This window comes from Gouania willdenowi, chromosome 20, assembly GCF_900634775.1.
Source record: "Gouania willdenowi chromosome 20, fGouWil2.1, whole genome shotgun sequence".
In the NCBI taxonomy this organism is placed as follows: domain Eukaryota; kingdom Metazoa; phylum Chordata; class Actinopteri; order Blenniiformes; family Gobiesocidae; genus Gouania; species Gouania willdenowi.
Window position 1 is genome coordinate 8,095,866 of NC_041063.1, and position 17,274 is coordinate 8,113,139.

Sequence of the window (17,274 nt, forward strand, 5' to 3'; positions counted from 1 at the left end):
ATTCAAATATATCTTAATAAAACAGAGTGTGAGATTTTTTTCCAGGGGGGTAAAAGAAAAAAAAGATTTAAAAATATAGACCGTCTTGAGATTTGCGCCAACCACAATGTGTGCAACATATACCATAATGCAAAAACGATTAGTAACCTTATTGATAATGTTTCTACAAAAATTTGCATTGGCGCGTCGTTTAATGTTGTAAATTTCAGCTTCATTTTTGCTGCAGTACCATAACATGAACTGCTGGGGGCAGTGTCGCTTCACCATTTACATTGTGGAGAAGACAAACCAACCTAAAGTTTCAAAAGTTTTGCACCATTTCACTGAAAACATATACTATATTACACACCTGAGGTAGAACTAACATCTGTGACATAAAAATAAGAGTAATATGCTAGAATCAATGCAGTACATCTATTTTCAGACCCACTTGTTCCTGTTTTACAGGGTCGCGGGGGTCTGCCGGTGCCAATCTCCAGCTCTCATTGGGTGCTGGGCAGGTACACCCTAAACAGGGCATCAGTCCATCACAGGGTAACACAGACAGACAACCACTCACTCTCATTCACTCCTATGGGCAATTTAGAGACTCCAATCAACCTTACAGTCATGTTTTTGGATTGTGGAAGGAAGCCGGAGTACCCGGAGGAAACCCACGCAGCACGGGGAGAACATGCAAACTCCACACAGAAAGGACCCAGGTGTCCACCCCAGGGCTTGAATCCAGGACCTTCTTGCTTTGAGGCGGACGTGCCAACCGCAGTAAGCCACCGTGCACCCCAAAAGCAAATTTAATATTTGGTTTGTTGCAGTCTGATAGAAACAGACAAAAAGGCACAATACTTCATACAAACTGTATTTATTGGAGATTTTTACAGTGAAACTGAGGCTGTGCTACAACCATAACTCTAAATCATTTTATTTTTGTTCTCCAACAGTTTGTCTAGTCTTGTCCTACAGACTAAATCCTTCTCTATATAGTAGTAACATCAGTTGATGCTCAGTGCTCGTGGCCTGCGTTGGTCTCATATCCCAGGGTGTCTCCGAGCGGCTGGTGAGCGAAGAAGGCTCGAGCCATCTCATTGATCTGGTTGTAGGCGCCGATGGATCTGAAGTATTCAACGTAGTTCCAGAAGTCAGAGGTGGAGTACGGCCAGTAGGGAACAGCCGGGGCTTCATCGTAAGGAACTGCGAGAGAAACGTCACATGATGACAGATGTCATTTCCTGCAGGATCTTAAATTTCCCTGATTTTGTGACCAATTTTTATTTTATTTGGGGGGATTTTGGGGAATAATTTGAGGGAAATTGTAGGATTTTGGAAAAAATTTTGACAAAAAATTACAGCCAACATGTGACATTGTGTATTTGGAGGTACTGAGATATCTACAGCTGAATTAGTTGGTGATTTACACCAGTGTTTCTCAAATGGAGGTACGTGTACCCCTCGGGGTATGCAATGGCACTACAGGGGGTGCTTGAGAGAAAGAGAGAAAGTGGAAAATTAACAAATAAAGTGTCAGTCTTGGTCCCACCCCAGGCGTGAGATGACCAGAAATGATAAAAACTAGAGAAATAAATCTATTCAGGAGCCATTAAATCACTGTTTTTCAACATTGGGTTCAGGACCCCATGTGGGGTCATCTGAAATTCCTGAAAAATGTAAATAGATTTTTGAAATTTTAAAATTATTATTCATTTTGAAATAAATTAAAACACAATCTGAAACAACTGTATTTTTATACTTTCACTTTGTGAAATATAAATGTAGTTAAACTAAAATGCAGTTTAAAAAAAAAGAAAAATCTGAGGTCAAACATGATCAAAAACTAATTCTAGAAAGAAAATGCCTTTGGGGTCTAAGACTAATGTTGAAGATGTGCACTCATCTTTAAATAATTCTACATGAAGCAACCCTTACCTGCACTGAATTGAAATATTTTAGAACAATCCACTGAAATACAAGACTTTACAGAACAGCATGCTATAGTAGACTCTACATGTAAGGTTAGAACATGATTTTTATCAAAATGTGTTTTGATCGTTGGCCGGTCTGAGGTATGAAGCTCCAGGGCTGAAAATGAGTCCCACTCCGACCCTGCTGTAGAAGAAGAATGTGGTGGAGTTTGCAGAAAACAATCAGATTTTGTATATATTTTTGGTACAATACACCTGTATAGTACTGTGGGTGTGATCTGAGGAGTACTTGAATGCAACATGAAGCTCCCGTTGGCTTCTGACGGCTTTACCGTAATACGTGACGTGAACGGGCATTCTACTTTAAACCACTGATTATCTCGGGCCCCGAGTTACTATCTCGTGCCCCAAGTTATTATATTGGGCCCCCGACTTACTAAGTCGGGATCCCAACATAATTACCCCTTTTTTATCTCTTCCATGTCCCTTACCAGGCTCCGTACTAAATACTGTTTCTTTCACTTATTTACAAAATGAGATTCTTTAAAATGTGTGTTCTCACTCCTTCATTCCATCATTATGATCTATAGTTGTTTTTACGTCGTTTTCTAAGCAAAATGTTGTCAGACAAAGAGGGGACTTGGATTCAGAAATAAGAGAAAGGGGACGAGAGCTAAAAAAGGTTTGAGAACCACTGGTTTACACAATGTTTTCTCTGTCATTTTTACATTTTCTCCTGTGGCCCAAAGTGGGAGCTTTAAAGGGCCAGATTTGGCCCCCGGGCCTTGAGTTTGACACATGTGCGTTAGAGTATTTTCTTACGTGTCAAACTATAAAATACTTGGTTTTTAGAAGCTTAAGGTTTTCCAGTATTGAGTAAATATTTGGAAATGATAATTTTTTTAAACTTTTCTAGGTGTATTTTGAGATTAGATCCTATAGGATGCACTTTGTGTTTTATTTTTAATGTTGGCCAACTGTAATGTGCCGTATTATTTATTATTATCAGTATTTATTGGGAATCATACCTCCTTCTGGGATGACTCTGGCCTCTGGAAGGAAGAAGGAAAAGGAAAAGTTAACGTTCAGCAGCAGCATTCCACAACATTCTGTTCACAAAGACTGGATTCAGAGAAAACTGAGGCTTTTCACACACAGCAGCTCCCTCTGCAAATACACACACACACACACACACACACACACGCGCGCACACACACACAAGGTATTTATCATGAGCGCTCAGACAAACTCCTCTTTGTAGACAAATCCTTTCCAATGTTTTAAACACAGACTCCTGGTTAAAACAAATCCATAAATATAATAATAAGTAAAGATATGTTTGTAAAGTTCAATCAAACACATTTATTTAAAAAGTGAGATTCAGGTGAAAAAGGTGAGACTCACCACTGAGATGGAAGGAGACGAGAATAAGAGCGAGACACACCCACACCTTCATCTTTTCCCTCCAAAAACAAAGACTTCATCTAAAGTTCCAGCTTTTAAATAAACATTTATTACACGTTATTATTTACACACACGTTAGAGTTTAATATTTACCAGGAGGATGCAGATGTTGATGTTGAAGGGTAGATCAGATGTGCTGAGATGTTGCTGCTCTGCTGGTGGACTGTAGTCTGAGGTGTGTGTGTGTGTGTGTGTGTGTGTGTGTGTGTGTGTGTGTGTGTGTGTGTGTGTGTGTGTGTGTGTGTGTGTGTGTGTGTGTGTGTGTGTGTGTGTGTGTGTGTGTGACCTGCACCCCCCCCACACACAGCAGCTTTTTAATCAGAAAATCTACATTTCGTCCATCACTAGTAATAAATTGTGATGAGCAAATAAGAAAATAAAAAAGGGAAGAAAGTGTTAAAGTTTTATTAGATAACTCAGCTATAATAATAAGAATATTAATGTGAGGAAACAGCCTGTGTCTCTTATTGTGATTTATCTCTTTTTTCACCTCTAAAAGTCAGTTTGAAAAACTAATAATAAAATTCAGAATTTATACACTTCTTCAATCTTTTGAATAATTTATTTAGAATTTGATAAAAACATAACTTTTTGTTTATTTATTTTTCTTCATAATTTCAGTAAAGAGCAGTGACTCCTCTAATAATGTGAATATTCCTTATTTTCTGATATTCTGTATCTCATCTAAAAACTGCTCCATAGTGTAAGGTTTATATGTAAAATATATTTTGCCATGTTGGTTACCTATTTCTGGGACTTTTATTTTGGTAATACTTTTGGAGCTGTAAGAGTTAATTTGTTTCGTGACTCTTTGTTGGATACATTTTCTTCAATTTGTATATTTATATGCTGCTGTGGGGTTGTTGGTTTACTGAGTTTTGGCTAAAAAAAAAAAAAGATGACTTTTTTGTGTATGGAGGGAATAATGTAAGGTATTTTGCCATGGTTACGTATTTCCAGGACTCTTATTTTGGTAATGCTTTTGGATAATGGAAGCGAGGTGTATAGAGTGATGTGTGTTTGGCTAATAAATAAATAAAAACAGGACCTGCATGAAGCCTCCGTACCTTCATAGATGATATATAATACAGTATATATTTATGACCTGCATTTACCAACGCAGTGAGATCACTTGGTTACAATAGTTTCATTTATTTGTATTTAAGTTGAAATTTTTCCCTCCGTTTGGCTCGTTATTTGGAGGTGAAGTTTATTATATTATATATTTAAGTAAATGTTGACTATTTTTATGCTGTGGTCAGCAAATCACAATTATTAACTAAACTAGTCTAGAATATTTGTATTTCCTGATGAAAATGCAAGTAAGGATGCAGGTGCGGGCATTAGCATTACACTGACATAGCATTAGCTAGCATTACCTATCATTAGCATTAGCTAGCATTAACATAAGTTAGCATTAACATTAGCATAGCATTAACATTAGCATAGCATTAACATTAGCATAGCATTAACATTAGCATAGCATTAAAATAGCGGTACCTAGCATTAGCATTAACATTAGCATAGCATTAACATTAGCATAGCATTAAAATAGCGGTACCTAGCGTTAGCATTACCTAGCATTAGCATGAACCTAGTAATAGCATTAAATTTAGCAACGGCATTAGCCTAGCATTAGCCTTGCAGTTGAACATTTCCAATAGAAGTTAATAAGTGAGAAAAAAATTAATTAGTCAAAAAGTTTAAAAGTTACAAATTATATAAGCCATAGCATAGATCTTGGGAATTTTCAAAAATTTTTGATAGCTTATTTATCAAAATTGGACAAACAGTGTAGATGAAGGAGGCATCCTCTCTATTGTTATCCATTTTTATCAAATATTCTAATTACAAAATTATTGCATTTCCTGAAGAAAATGCAAGTGAGGATGCAAGTGCTCGCCCGCATCGCACTGCATTAGCATTAGTTAGCATACATTTTGTATTAGCATGAATATTAGCTAGTATTAGCATTAGCTAGCGTTAACATACATTTGTATTAGCATGAATATTAGCTAGTATTAGCAATAGCTAGCATTAACATTAATATTGATTAGCATTAGCTAGCATGAGCATAGCCTAGAAATAGCATTAACATTAAACTAGCATTAGCTCTAACTTAGCATGAGCTCTAACTTAGCATTACCCGTTCCTCCAGGATTTCGCGATGTTGCGAATTAACGCAAAATCAAGCAAACTCCTTGAAATCACTGTGGCATTGCAATTTTTCCAAAAGCCCTCAACTTTCCCGCAACTTTGCTGAAAAAAAACAAATATGTGGCCGCTTATCGTTATTTTTGGCATTTTTTTTTTTTGTTATGCCTAAAGCAATATGTCTTCATGACAGGTTATGCACTTTAAGATTCCTTAAGTTCAATATTGTTTACTGACTTGCACTTCTGATCATCATTTTGATTAAAAATTGTTGCACCTTTTGCATTCAGTGTATAAGCTAAAAAAAAAAATGTTTGCATATTTTCCAAAATTGTGTTGGTGTTTGCTTGACAACAATAAAGCCTATTTTTTCGAGAACATGTCTGGTCAATATGTATTTATAATTGGTAGAAAAAAAAATTAACCTAATTGTGAGTAAAGTATGTTTTCGGGCTGAAAAAAAAAACTTTTGGAGAAATGGCCCCCACAATCAGACATTTCAGCCCGCAACAATCACAAAAAATGCCCGCGAAATCCTAGAGGGACTGATTAACAATAACCTAGCATTAACCTAGCATTAGCATTAACCAAGCATTGGCATTAACATAGCATTAGCATTAGCCAAGTGTTAGCATTAATCTAGCATTAGCATGAGGCTCCAGGGTTGGGGTCAATTACATTTTTCAGTTACAATTACGTCTTCTTAATTGTAATCTATGTTCAATTACAATTCAATTACAATTACGTTGAACAGCATTTTTTTTAAATTACAACTAAATTACAATTAATTAATAAATTACAATCAAGCTATACCCATTGATTTCATTTATTTTTTAATGGTAAAATGATCTTCATAACCTAGCTCATAACAGCCAATCCATAATAAAAATAAATAAAACTTCCCTGTACGAGTTACAGCAAACCATGATTAATGCTGAACAACTGTAATACCTACTGTAACTGTTAACTTCCCCTTCTTGGCCTGGTTGGAAGATACCTTGTTGGTCGCTCATGTATTTTGTTGGCAGGAACAAGGCTGGCCAAGAGCAGTGAGTGCTATCTGATATGTGTAATTTAATTTTCATGCCAATTACAATTACAAAGTCAATTATCTAAACTCAATTACAATTCAATTACAGTTACAGCAACTCATTTTTTTCAAGTATACGTAATTACGTCATAATTGTAATTAATTATCAATTACGCGATAACAATTATAATTGACACCCAACCCTCCATTAGCCAAACATTATAGCATTAGCCTAACATTAGCATTAACCTAGCATTTGCTGAAAATTATCAATAAGGTTGAAATGGGTTGAAGGCTTGACATTTCCAATAGAAATAAATGGGAAAGAAAAAATGTAATAAGTCAGAAAGTATAAAAGTTACATATTATAAAAGCGATAGCATAAATCTCGGGAACTTTTTGAAAGCTTATTTGTCGAAATCGGACAAACGGTGTAGGAGGAGTTTATGCGGATGGAAGAAAAAACAGATTAGTTACCGTATAGTTTTCAGTATTTATCTTCTTAAGTTCCATAAAGAATGTTTAGAGCAAAGAGTTGTTACTATAGTCGCTCTAGGATCAGCAGAGAAAACAAACTGTTTCAAGAGAATGTGTGTTTATTATAGAAACATAATCAACATAAGTAACATGTGTCACTGATTAAACATACAGTTATTTACTTTATAGACACTGGGACTGTCGATAAAATGTATGATTAACTTTAAAACTATCAGTCTATGGTGTAACGGAACTAAAAACTTTTAACGGATTAGTTTTAAGCTTCTTAAAGGAAACATTGCATCTGACCCACATGATGGAGGTTCTTCCTCAGGTCTCCTTACAGCCGCTCTGATCTGTGGCCTTCATCTTACAAAGATCAATCCCTTCCTTGATGAGCAGATCTTTAGCGTAGGAAACCGTCTCATGTGGGAGGAAGCGAGAGCGTCCAAGGATCCAAGCGTAGTCGATGTGGAACAGGCGGAGGATGTCAGTGCAGGAGTAGACCACTGATATCTGGGTGTAGTCAGTGGTTAGAACCCAGTACGGACTGTAGGGAGTGACTGGAAACACAGGAGAAACATGGAAGAGGGATGTATATTGATCCTTTAGAGTCAGAATATTTCATTCAGTCTCTAAGTTCACTTTAAGAAAAGAATAGATATAAACATTTAGCATTCTGTGGATAAATAAACTAATAAACATGGAAGTTTTACCAAAAATTAGCAAACATGAGACAATTAAACATTTAGAAACCCAAACCTTTTCAAATTATTGGCCCAACATTTTGAAGATGAGATCAGTCAGAGTCAAACCTCCTCTTGGATCCAAATCTGCTCTTTTCCAGATATTCTCAGTTATTGTGTATCAATGATCCTGATCATAGTACCAGGATCAATCACACTTTATAGGCTTGGAAACAAATCATATCCTCATTAATTCTTTTGGGGAAAAAACAACAGCTTTTAAAAGATGTGAGACCAACACCTGATCTACCAGACCTTCAGCAAAGGAAAGGTCAGAACATTGTTTGTATTTTCCACAGTGAATGGAACAAAAGCAGGGAGTGGCTTTGTGGATGCGCCTAGGCTGTTGTCATTTTCTCCGTGTTTCTATGTTTCCAACACAAACAATGGATGTGCTGCCGTGTCATGAGATATATCTTGTTGGGAGAGTATCGTTTATAATTCATATCATCATTCATAACCACACAGTGGGTCACAGTGTATGGATACACACATTTTTTTAAAGATAAAATGACAATGAAATGATCAATCCAGATCTGATCCAGCTGAAACTTGGTGAGGTGATTGATGAACCAACCCAACAAAACGGAATCAAATTTAAAGTTTGTGTAAAGCAAATTCAGCCATTTTGTTCTAAACACATTAAATAGGTCATAAATGTATTTGTATTCCTTAAAACATGTAAAAAGCCATTCAACCATTTATACTGTAATTGTGGCTCGAGGCTTCACAAACTGTGTTTCAGGATTTAATCAGAAATCATAGCCGCGTTACGTAACGGAGCCATCATTAGCATAAACCCTACCCTGCTGCTGAAGCACATCAAACTCCTGCGGTCTCCAGCGAGCGCCATTTAGCCAAAAACAAATCACACATTCAGACTCAGGAGAATAAAACGCGTCCGCTGGTGACACATTTTCTATGAAATTAGCACTTTTTTAACACCGCGATTGTGTGTTTCGCCACTAGTGGGCGCAGTTCTGACTCTACCCAGATGCACATATTCGGACTCGGGTGGAGCAGCCCTCTCTGCTGACAGCTTGTTTGGCCCGATCTGAGCACGTGTGTAAAACCAATGGGAGAAGCCACATTCACACTGCTCTCTCCCATCGACGTAGTACAAGGAGGCGGCGCCCTTCCCACGTGCGGGCGTGGTTCCAGTGCCTCTAACTGACACGCCCCCAGCGTTTTAGAGCAAGTGCTTGTTTTTCCATGATTTTGAGACATAGTTTTATATACTTAGCGATTCTTTTCATCTTTCAAATGTGGCTCAGTGGTCAATGACACATGTTTCTGTGGTGTGACAAACTCATAACACACATTCATTTCTGCTTTACAATGACTTTAATAAAAAAACTAAAATAAAAAAAAAAAAACGGTCAATTAAAAACCAAGATATTAGTTTTAAAATTTCGGCAACGATGAGATTTTTCAAACTGATCTAGAATCATCATGTTAAGGTTTCATTTATTCAGACAACATTTTTCATGAAATTTGCTTTGATCTCCTGACATGTTTAGACTGCCAACTGATCACTTTGATGTGTCCTTATTTGTAATTTCTGGGAGTGGCCAACTTGACAGTTCTGTCAGGCTGGCCACGCCCCCTACTGCCTGATGGTCTGCTTCTCAGCAGATGCCTCTGAGGAAGACGGACAGTTGACAGTCAAAAATGTCAGGAGATCAAAGTCAATTTCAAGTCAATTTCCTGAAAAAAGTTGTCTGAATAAATTAAGTGTTTAAGATATTATTTCAAACAAGAAGACAAAATGAAAATGCTGAAATTACTGATCTAGAATCAGTTTATTGATCCAGAATCAGTTTATTGATCCAGAATCAGTTTATTGATCTGGATTACTTCCAAAATGTAATGAATCTTCTATTGCTTAAGGTCTGTTTTTGGGTCAAATCTGTTACTTTTGATGTAATCCTGCTCAAAGACAAACATATGCTGGTGAAGGTATGAGCTCCATAGCTAATCCTAGATTGGATTAGTTTATACTCACAGTAGGAGAAACTGACTCCAAGTCTGGCCGGTTCTCTTGGGTCTGAAACCACTGCTGTTCCTTCTGCTATTCTCACTTTATCTTTACTGGAACACACACACACACACGCACACACACACACACCAACACACACACACACACCAACACACACACACACACACACAACACATTGATGTCACACATGGTCGTTTTAACAGATAAATAACTACTGTTCCATTGTCTCCAGACGGCTTTTCATCAGTGAATGATAATATATCAGCACTAAGCCTCTATTATTGATTCAAATTCTTAAAAATTACTTTACATTTTTCTTTGTATAATAAAGTAATAGTAAACGCTTCAAAAAGAAACAACTTCTCACGCCTTTAAATCCACACACGAGTGACAAAGAAACATTGGTTACGTTTGTTTTTAAAGTAACGTCTGAGTTAACCTTAAAAAGTTGTTAAACTACATAACTCACATTTTTAAACTGTTCCTGTGTTCTCATAAATCCTCTGAAAAGTTTCACTCACTGATGCTAAGGTAGAAAATGTTGTTCGGACGTTTGTTTTTTTACTTGTTTTTTCAAATGGTCATGTGACTGGAACTTAGGAAAACTTTTGCATTGTGGGATTCTTCCTGTGGTTATTGGGGTCACGTTGGCATCAGGAACAGATGAAAAGAATGTTTGGATGAAATATATGTAGAGTTTTAAATGTGATTAATGTGGTTCAGCAGCGAAAACTCTACATATTCCTGATTTTGTACTTTTTTTGGACAAAAAATGTCTAAAAAGCTAGGTTTTTTCCCTGGTTGTTGCTAACACAAATGCTAAGCTAACAGGCTTCATTCTTCAACATATTTATCAGATTATCTCCCCTGGCTTTTATTCACTGCCATAAAGATAGAAACACTTACATTTGATTGCTATTTCTTTTATGTTTTCAGTGTGCGTTTTCTCTAAAATGTAAAAACTGTTGCAAATAGAGTTGAAAGCGTCACATTCTGTAGTCAGTCAGTCCGTCTGTGTAAAACATTATTATAAAAATATCCAGTGAGAAGTTAAATAGAGAGAATGTTTAAATCATGACTGAGGAAAACAAAAGGTGAAGAACTCACTAGAACTGAGAGTTTAGAACCCGAATGGTTCCGTCCTTCCTCAGAGAATAATTGGCCTCGATGCATTTTCCTCTCTCGAAGGAAGCGGGAAGTTTCTCAATCTCATACCACCTGCCCAGGTACTGGAATAGTTACAGTTATAGTTATAGTTACACTGCTGTGTGACTCCTGTACATGTGTACAATCTGTGCTAGGCTAAGGATCTGTGCTAGGTTAAGGATCTGTGCTAGGTTAAGGATCTGTGCTAGGCTAACCATCTGTGCTATGCTAACAATCTGTGATAGGCTAACAATCTGTGCGAGGCTAACAATCTGTGCTAAGCTAATGATCTGTGCTAAGCTAATGATCTGTGCTAGGCTAACGATCTGTGCTAGGCTAACGATCTGTGCTAGGCTAACAATCTGTGCTAGGCTAACAATCTGTGCTAAGCTAATGATCTGTGCTAAGCTAATGATCTGTGCTAAGCTAACGATCTGTGATAGGCTAACAATATGTGCTAGGATAACCATCTGTGCTAGGTTAACGATCTGTGCTAGGCTAACAATCTTTGCTATGCTGGCTATCTGTTCTAGGCTAACAATCTGTGATAGGCTAACCATCTGTTCTAGGCTAACCATCTGTTCTAGGCTAACAATTTGTGCTATGCTAACCATCTGTTCTAGGCGAACAATTTGTGCTAGGCTAACTGTTGCATGATTGATGTGTGTCCTCAATTGACCTACTTCTGGGTGTGGGTGGGGCTACACACCGGTGCGCAATCATCGATAAATGGCAAGAGCTGATTCACACTGAGTGTGACAAGCAGGCCAAACGAATGTCGGTTGTGTCTCCATTGTTCCTCCGTATTGCCGGCTATCTGCAGCTCTTACACGGTATATGGCTGCGTCAACAGGTCATGGGCCCAGTAAAGAGTTTGGGAGCCGATGGAATCGCTTATGCTTTGACGGAGATTAAAAGAATTATGAACTGTGGGAAACAAAGTTCCTGGCACACTTACGTCTGCAAGATCTGAAGTCCACCATCCTGGGTGAAGCCCCCGCTGTGGATGAAGATGGTGCTGAAGAAGACGCCAATAAAAATGAGGAGGCGTATGCAGTTCTAATTCAGCTGTTGGATGATAAAAGTTTATCGCTTGTAATGAGAGACGCCGCTGATGATGGCAGGAAAGCGCTGCAGATCCTGCGTGACCATTACGCAGGGAAGGGGAAACCGCGCGTAATAAGTCTGTACACGGAGCTGATTTAAGTTTTGCTGTCAGTAAATTGTCACAATATCTTTCTGAACCAAAACAACAACATTGGGTTGCAGCTAAACATGTGCTGAGATACTTAAAAGGCACTATAGACCAGGAGTTGTGCTACAGAAAGCATGAGAATCTTACACTTTTGGCCTATTGTGATGCAGACTGGGGTGCAGACCAAAATGACAGGCACAGTGTGACTGGCTACTGCTTTAGTTTGTTTGAGAGTGGGCCTGTTATTTCCTGGAAGTCCAAGAAACAGCCCACAGTAGCTTTATCCACGTGTGAAGCTGAATACATGGCTCTGTCAGCTACAGCACAAGAGAGCCTTTACCTCACACATTTGTTGGATGGAATGGACAATGGGATGAACTATACCCCTGTAACTATTTTTGAAGACAATCAAGGTGCCATTGCACTATCAAAGGATCCAGTCTGTCGTCAACGGTGCAAGCACATTGATATCCGTTATCACTTTGTTCGATCTGTACTCTGTGATGGCAAAATAACCATTTATTGTTGTCCCACAGACAGAATGGTGGCAGATATCTTTACAAAACCTGTTTCCAAAATGAGGATGGATAAATTTGTGTTATTTTTGTTTGGTGTTTGAAATGTTGTAACATTGTATCACACAGAAAGTGTTTGTCATGTGTAAATAGGATGCACTGTTTTGTACACAGGTCAATGTAAGAACAAGTGGGGGTGTTGCATGATTGATGTGTGTCCTCAATTGACCTACTTCTGGGTGTGGGTGGGGCTTCACACCGGTGCGCAATCATCAATAAATGGCAAGAGCTGATTCACACTGAGTGTGACAAGCAGGCCAAACGAATGTCGGTTGTGTCTCCATTATTCCTCCGTATTGCCGGCTATCTGCAGCTCTTACACGGTATATGGCTGCGTCAACACTAACAATCCTTGCTAGGCTAACAATTTGTGCTGTGCTAGGCTAACAATCTAGGCTAGGCTAAGCTAATGATCTGTGCTAGGCTAACAATTTATGCTAGGCTAACCCTCTGCGCTAGGCTAACGATATGTGCTGTGCAAGGCTAACAATTTGGGCTAGGCTACGCAAACGATCGGTGCTAGGCTAACAATTTGTGCTAGGCAAACGATCTGTCAGGCTAACTATCTATGCATAGCTAATGATGTGCGCTAGGCTAACCATCTATGCTCGGTTAACACTGACCTTTTCCAGGCTGAATCCAGGCTGCACCTTGGGAACAGGACAGGGACCCCAGTGGAACGTCTGAGCTGAGATCAGCGGTAGGAGGAAGAGGAGGAGAAGGAAGGTAGACATCTTTAAGGTTTATGAAAAACACCTGTGGAGGGAAACCAGACACTGATATGAGGGCGTGTCCACTGACAATAGTACATTAAATAACGTTTCTGTGATATTTAGCAATAAACGAGAAGACTTAGAGTGTGGTAGTGAAGAAAAAACATTAGAATAATAAAATAAAATATAATTTAAATATACTAGACCAGTGACGTGTCATGAGCACTAGGGTCAGGTAGGCAGGGCGTTGCAAATTGAGACCACCAATGTCGACACCAATGACAATTTCATATGTTTGGGCTGGCAAGTTTTAATCTAACAAATCAAGATCATAAAACACCATTAAAAAAACTTAAACTCTGTGTAAATCAGAAATAAATTCATGTTATGAGTTTGTCACACCACAAAAACATGTCATTGACCACTGAGCCAAATTTGACAAATGAATAAAATCGCTAAGTATATAAAATTAGGTCTCAAAATCACGGAAAAACAAGCACTTCTCTCTGCTCTAAAACACTGGGGGCGTGTCAGTTAGAGGCGCTGGAACCACACCCACGTGCGGGAAGGGCACCGTGTGGAGCCTCTGCCGACACCCGGCGCTGTGAGCCGCTGGCCCGGCTTGAACGCTTCTCTGAAGACCGCTCTACAGCAGAGCCGCTTGGATCAATTCACTAATGCACTGTGAACGTACGTATAGCATTTAGCATAGCACGGTTACATCCAAATGGTTTTCATTTTGGGGAACTGACTGGGAACAAACACATATAAACATAGGCTATGAGGCCAGAGGCAGAGCAACAATGTGCTTTTTGGGAGAGGGTGTGGCCGCCTCCTGGCTCCTCCTCCTGGCTTACAGTGGAGTGAGACTGTGCAGCGTCTCTGCTGTACCAGGAAATAGCGATGTTTAGTCGTTTGGTCTATGAAAAGCACAAAATGCTGACACTTTCAAACTTATAGGTACTGTAGGCTATTGGAAATGCAAAGAATTAATTATAAGTATATTATAATTAAAACAAATAATCAAAATATCAATTCACCCCTGGTTAGGCACTGCCTACCTTACCTACACTGACTGCACGTCCCTGTACTAGACCATTATATTCTTGAAATTCACAGAATGATCTTGAATGGACCATCATGTACTGGAGTTATTTCTGTTAGGTTATTTTTCTTCTTCTTTTTTGCCTCTTTTACATTAAACCAAAACCTTTGAGCACTAAATGAAGTTTTTATAGTTTTGTTTCCATCAGAGTTTAGTTTTCACTCATGAGCCATTAATGAGAAATTTCACCTCAAAGGCAAAACTCAGACATCAAAACATCGCAAAAACATGACTGACCAGTATAAGATTTACAGTTTAATTAAAACTATAAAAAAGTAACATTTTAAAACCATGAAAATGGGAAGTCATCAATAAACGTAGTCAATATTTTACATTATTTCCATATGTTATTTTTTTATCATTAAAAACACTTTTAATCAATGTTTTACACGGGTGCTGCTGTCGTTGTGTGACATCAGAAAACTGATATTTGAATTTTTCCCCCCTCGACTGTATCGAGTAAGAGTTCCGACATCAGACGGCGTTCCACAGCACTTTTAAAGTAGGAAGTCGTAAAATCCTTAGTTCAGAGTTTCATGGAATGCAACCAAGATGAGTTGGAGATTGTTTAAAGCAGTGGTTCCCAATCTTTTGTGTCCCACGTACCCCCTCCTCATATCACAAGTAGCCTCTACATCATTTCACCTGCTTTTTCATTTGTAGAACATTGAGCTCTCCTAAAGCTTTAAGAAAGTGTTAGTTTGTACGGTTGTCGTACGGACAACCCCCGGTGCTACGTTTACCGAAGTACAAGTACGTAGCATCTTAGGGTTAGGGTTAGGTTATAACCCAATATCGCAACAATTTTTAGGGTTAGGGTAAGGTTTAGTCACGTGACCTAAATTGGCCAATGAGGGGAGCTGTGTACGGATAGAATGTAGGTATAATGATACGGATAGCCTCTGCCAACCCTTAACTGTGTCTCGAATGTTGGTCCTTTAAGGCTTAATCTACAAATTCAAAACAATGAGTGTAATTTATTTAAAAAATACCATGTGATTATTAAATAGTAAATAAATACGGTCTCCTTTGTAAAATGTAGCTAATTATTGTCTCCTATTGTAATAAAATGGCCTCTATTGCATAAAATAATCCTGTTTCAATAAATAAATTATAGTATTTTATTGGGCAATAGTACTGTTAGTTTGTGGAGAATTTGTCCAAAAAATAGGTATTTTTTAAATGAATTGTTATATCTTTCAGAGTCCCCCCTGTAATGTGCTCATGTACCCCTCGGGATACATGTACCCCTGTTTGGGAACCACTGCTTTACAGTCTTTGAGGAAGAAAGTAAATAATAGTTTAAGTTTTCGTCACTTGAAAATCCGCTTAAAGATGAAAACGTTTGAAAGGAATATGAAACAGACTCTGCACAGACTGTTACATTTTACTGAAAAACATATTTGGCATCTTTCTCTAACAAACTTTAGATGAAGTTCTAAATACATTTAGTGAAAGGACGACTCTGTTGTTTATAAAGTATAGAATGTGTTTCTGCTGACAAATAATCATTATTAACAGCTTTGATTTTAGTGAAAAATTATTTAAACGTCAAAATAGGTCGAATTAAAAGTTTAAAGTTTATTACAGTTTGTTTTGGAGAAGATTTGACTGCAAACATAAACTAATAAAGGCGTAGAATCAGATTCAGAACGTGACGTCTTTACACAGCAACATTCACTGTGTGTAGTTTCATTGTTACACAAAATCTGTGATTGTTTTCAGTTCATTTTTTATGAACAAAAACCCCAACATTGATGCTGCTACACCAGTTAGACAACTTTACACACACACACACACACACACACACACACACACACACACACACACACACACACACACACACACACACACACACACACACACACACACAGAGAGAGACAGAAAGAAACACATACAAACACACACATACAAATACACACATAGATACACAAACACACACATAGTTACACAACACACGTATACACAAACACACACATATACACATATAGTTACTCAGTAACACACACATACACACACACACACACATACATACAAATACACACATAGTTACACAAACACACACATACACACACACACACATACACATACAAATACACACAGTTACTCAAACACACACATATATACACACACACACATACACACACATAGTTACACAAACACACATATACACACGCATACAAATACACACATAGTTACACAAACACACACACACATATAAATACACAGTTACTCAAACACACACATATATACACACACACACACAAAGTTACACAAACACACACATACAAATACACACAGTTACTCAAACACACACATACACATGCAAATACACACAGTTACACAAACACACATACAAATACACACAGTTACTAAAACACACATACAAATACACACAGTTACTAAAACAAACACACACACACATACACACTTGTACAATCTTCAATCAATGCACATATTGGTCACAAATCAATAATACATATTAATAATATTAAATCAATAATCTAACTTCAGTTTTTCTAATTAATTCTAGATCAATTCAAACTGACAGTTTTCCAGATTTGATCCAATCCGATTGACCATAATCTGATCATATTACCTTCAGATGATGTGATATAATCCTGTTTTGCTGTGCTGCCTTCACTGCGGTCCGTTAATCAGAGTTCTACCTGCTCAGGTCCAGCTTCCGTTCACACTTAGCAGCTCGTGTCAAACTGTCCTCGTGAAACACTGACAGTAGGCGTGACGTCACTC

General features: G+C 38.0%; 2 protein-coding genes across 2 annotated transcripts; both read right to left on the bottom strand.

The window, feature by feature from the left end:
* Positions 1-840: 840 nt before the first annotated feature.
* Positions 841-3,574, bottom strand: otos (otospiralin). Its single transcript, XM_028435148.1, has 4 exons — positions 3,474-3,574; positions 3,321-3,379; positions 2,945-2,968; positions 841-1,188 (listed from the first exon to the last, which is right to left on the bottom strand). The coding sequence occupies exons 2-4, from the start codon at positions 3,370-3,372 to the stop codon at positions 1,001-1,003; spliced, it is 264 nt and encodes an 87-aa protein (XP_028290949.1). The 5' UTR covers positions 3,373-3,379; positions 3,474-3,574; the 3' UTR covers positions 841-1,000.
* Positions 3,575-7,142: 3,568 nt separating this feature from the next.
* Positions 7,143-17,274, bottom strand: apodb (apolipoprotein Db). The gene is made up of 5 exons (XM_028435147.1): positions 17,120-17,274; positions 13,326-13,458; positions 10,894-11,015; positions 9,793-9,878; positions 7,143-7,604 (listed from the first exon to the last, which is right to left on the bottom strand). Exons 2-5 carry the CDS (start codon positions 13,434-13,436, stop codon positions 7,372-7,374), a joined length of 552 nt encoding a protein of 183 aa, XP_028290948.1. The 5' UTR covers positions 13,437-13,458; positions 17,120-17,274; the 3' UTR covers positions 7,143-7,371.